Source organism: Alexandromys fortis, unplaced genomic scaffold (assembly GCF_014885135.2).
Source record: "Alexandromys fortis isolate MF-2015 unplaced genomic scaffold, M_Fortis_MF-2015_v1.1 scaffold_1, whole genome shotgun sequence".
Taxonomy (NCBI): Eukaryota; Metazoa; Chordata; class Mammalia; order Rodentia; family Cricetidae; genus Alexandromys; species Alexandromys fortis.
This window is the reverse complement of record NW_026067927.1, coordinates 27,058,788-27,062,320: the sequence shown is the minus strand read 5'-3', so window position 1 is coordinate 27,062,320 and position 3,533 is coordinate 27,058,788. Positions and strand designations below refer to the sequence as shown.

The 3,533-nt window shown below is 45.3% G+C and overlaps 1 protein-coding gene across 1 annotated transcript in view; it reads right to left on the bottom strand.

Annotated features, from left to right (window-relative positions):
* Positions 1 to 524: 524 nt before the first annotated feature.
* Positions 525 to 3,533, bottom strand: part of Mylip (myosin regulatory light chain interacting protein) — a 21,786-nt gene continuing 18,777 nt past the window's right edge. Inside the window, exon 7 of the mRNA XM_050144128.1 lies at positions 525 to 1,889. Within this exon, the coding sequence (XP_050000085.1) occupies positions 1,800 to 1,889 (90 nt within the window). The 3' untranslated portion in view covers positions 525 to 1,799. The remainder of the gene's footprint in view (positions 1,890 to 3,533) is intronic.

Below are 3,533 nucleotides of genomic sequence, written 5' to 3'. Positions count from 1 at the left end.
CCCAGGCCATCAGGCTCGTGCAGCAAGCACTTTGACCTGGTGAACATCTTGATGTTCCCCCTCCCATTTTTCCTTTCCATCGGCTGTGTGTCGCAGCATCACCGTCACCTACCTTCTGATCTTGTAGGTCCGAAAGCACAGATGAGAGAAGGGCTGGGCCAATCCTCCCGAAGAAGACAAACTCCTGAAGATTTTCAAATTTGCCAACCTTGAGGTGAGTGCTCACTCAGCTGGAAAATGTCTTACATGACCATGACCATGAGAACACAAAGGCCCAGTTTGCTTTAAAGTCTTTATTATCCTGAATATAAAAGACAGAAGTCCTCTAGGATATAACAGAGTTTTTTTTGTTTTTTTTTTTTTAAATGTGGAAACATTATTTTTTTATTTTTTACAAGTGAAAAAATAAATACCTCTTGGAATAAAGGCTTATATGCTAATGTGCCATAAAAAAGTAGAGTTTTAATATCTGACAAAATGTCTGTGCAAAGAAACAAATGCATAAACACATCGCTGCTACATTAAGGCAGTATGAAACGCAGACGCAGAAATCTCGGTAAAGTGACGGTGTAGGTTTCTAGCTTCACTAGCTAGTATTGCACCCGATGAGGTCAGCTAGGTTTCCTGACGGCCTAGAAAACCCCCTAGCTCACTAGCTTCCAAAATGCCCAAGTGGGGGTGGAAAGATGATCAAGACTATGGCAACAGAACACACTAACCCCCGCCTCTGGAAGATGCAGCGCAGGGGCAACACAAAGAATACGGAAGCACCGACAAGAAAACATGAACGAAGTGAAATAAAACACACACAGAAGGGACGCTGTCTAAAGACCCATGGTAAGGCTGTAGAAGGTTTGATCTTCAAGCAAGGCGACACCCAGGGGTGCAGCTGGAGTGAGTGCTTAGGGAAAGTGAGGAAGCGCCTGAGCACACACCAGGAGCCTCTCCGACACTCTCGCCCAGTCTGTCTATCTGCGAACTTTCCCTTTCTAATCTCAAAATAGTCCACCAGCTCAAAAGCCCAGTGAATGCACGACTATGCCCTTAAAGTCGTTTAACCAAACTGGTAGCCCCCCAAAGGCCTGGGATTTGGGGTATGGGAAAGAAGGGCCAAGAAGTCACCCACATTGAGTTACCTGTCTGCTCAGCCACACTGGTTCAACCCGACCACATGCCAGCCCTCGAGAAGTCACAGGACTGCTTTTCAATCTGCTAGCTTCCCAGTCGTTCTTGAACGAGTTATAAAGACAGAACTGACATTATAACGACGACTATTTCTTTAAGGAAAAAATGTCCTATTACAAATGTTCAGCGCTCCGTGACCATACAAAAAGAACCAAGGAAAAGTTTAAAACTCTTATAAAATCTGCCGCCTCAGGAGAAGTTAAGGAGACGTATGACATCACTTCCTAAAAGGTACCCACTGTTGGGCTATGGTGCCACTTAACTGACAAGACAATTGTATCTACTCCTTTACTTGGTCATTAAAAAATAAAATCAAACAAACCCAAAGTCCAAGAAGGAATGTATCTACGTCCCAGAGGTCTTCCGGTTGCCCCTGGGGCTGTTGCTTCTACTCACAGAAGAGGAGTGATGGCATTCTTGCTTTTCTTCATTTCTGAAATGTCTTATGGCAGGTGGGTGTTGAGAGTGAGATGTTTCCTCACAAGGTTCATATTCTTATAGTTTACAATGCTGCAGCTCACGGGGACCTGGCATGCCCGGTAAGCACAGGATACATCAGATGACAGTCAGATTGGCTCGTGGGGACATGGCATGTCCAGTAATCACAGGACGCGTTAGATGACAGTTAGATTGAGGAGACTGGTGTGGGTTGGCAGGTAGACATGCTGGACATGCTCCACACGTGATCTGCAGACTGGACATGACTGGAAAAGAAGTCAACATTGGTTAGAATGTTTAACAGACCTGGGCCCAGGAGGTCAACCTTTGTTGACCGAGGTTTCTGTCTCGCCCAGTTCCTGCAATCATTAAGTCCCAAGGAAATCACACAGAGGACTATATTAATCATAAACTGGTTCGCCTACTAGCTCAGGCTTCTTATTAACTCTTATAACTTACATTAGCCCATAATACTTGTCTGTGTTAGCCATGTAGCTTGGTACCTTTTTTGGCAAGACAGTCACATCTTGCTTGCTTTGTGTCTGGCTTCTTCTGTGTCTGGCTTCTTCTGTGTCTGGGTGACAGCTTCATACTGCAATTTTCCTCTTCCCAGAATTCTCGTTGTCCCACTTCTACTTCCTGCCTGGTCACCCCGCCTATACTTCCTGCCCGACTACTGGTCAATCAGCATTTATTTAAAATACAAATGACAGGGTACAGACCATTTCCCCATGACAAACCTTGGCACCCACCACACTGTTTTCTAGATAAGCTGCCATTTCAATTTTGATTTCTAGGCTCTCAGTTGTTCTGTAGCAGGCTTGAACGTTTACACTTTACAAGGACTGAAAATGAGTTCTATGAAAAGACTATCACTAAAGAAAATTACATTTTCTGGCTAACTGTGTGTGTATGCGTTCTGCCTCTTTTTGGAGACAAGGTCTCTCCCTGGCATGGAGAGCACTGGCAGGTGACCCCCAGGGTCCTCCTGTCTCCATTTCCCCAGCGCCAGGATTAAGAACCCCTGCAATTGTTCCTTTCTCACCACACCCTCCCCCATCCACCTTTTTAGTTACACTGGCTTTAGGGACTGAATTCAGGTCCCTGTGCCTTGCAATGCAGACAGTTTATTGGCTCAGCCAATCAGCCAGGTCCCCAATCCTCTGTTAACTCAGCTTTCCTTCCCGCATACATAGGAGGAGGTCACTGCACCTCTGCCACCATGTTAGAGATATGTCTTTGATAGGCCTTAGCTAAGGTTTCTTGGGGTCAAGACCAGTGGGCAGATGCCCTGTAGCCAGGGGCAACAGGTATCTCTGGTGGCTTCTTGACCAGCACACATCCTTCATTGGCCATAAGGGAAGATAGGTACAGGGTCAGACTAGGTGGGCAGGAATTGATAAGCCCAGGACTCAGAGGGGAAACCCTGCTTGTAGCAGCACAGGCTCCTGAGCTCACTGTCCAATCCTAACAGTAGCTCTGTCACCGCAGCCTGTAAGGACTAGGTGACAGGCAGGCTAGGTTTACCCACAAGGACATTTAGCAGAAACTTCTGAAATGTGAAACCAAAAGTAAAATTTACGGTAAGAGGAAATGTAAGATGCAAAAAAGGATACATGCTATATAAGAGTTGCTTTTATTATTATTTTTAGTATGAAAGTTAGTTTGACTTGAGAGCAGATAATGGCCAACAGAATTCCCTAAAATATAAACTGTAATAAAAGGAAATTAATGGGCTGGTGAGATGGCTCAGAGGGTAAAGATGCTTACAGCCAAGCCTAACAAACTGAGTTTGATTCCCAGCAACATAGGTAGAAAGGAAAGGATTGACTCCTGCAAATTGTTCTCTGACCTCCACATGTGCACGTTCTCTCTCTCTCTCTCTCTCTCTCTCTCTCTCTCTCTCTCTC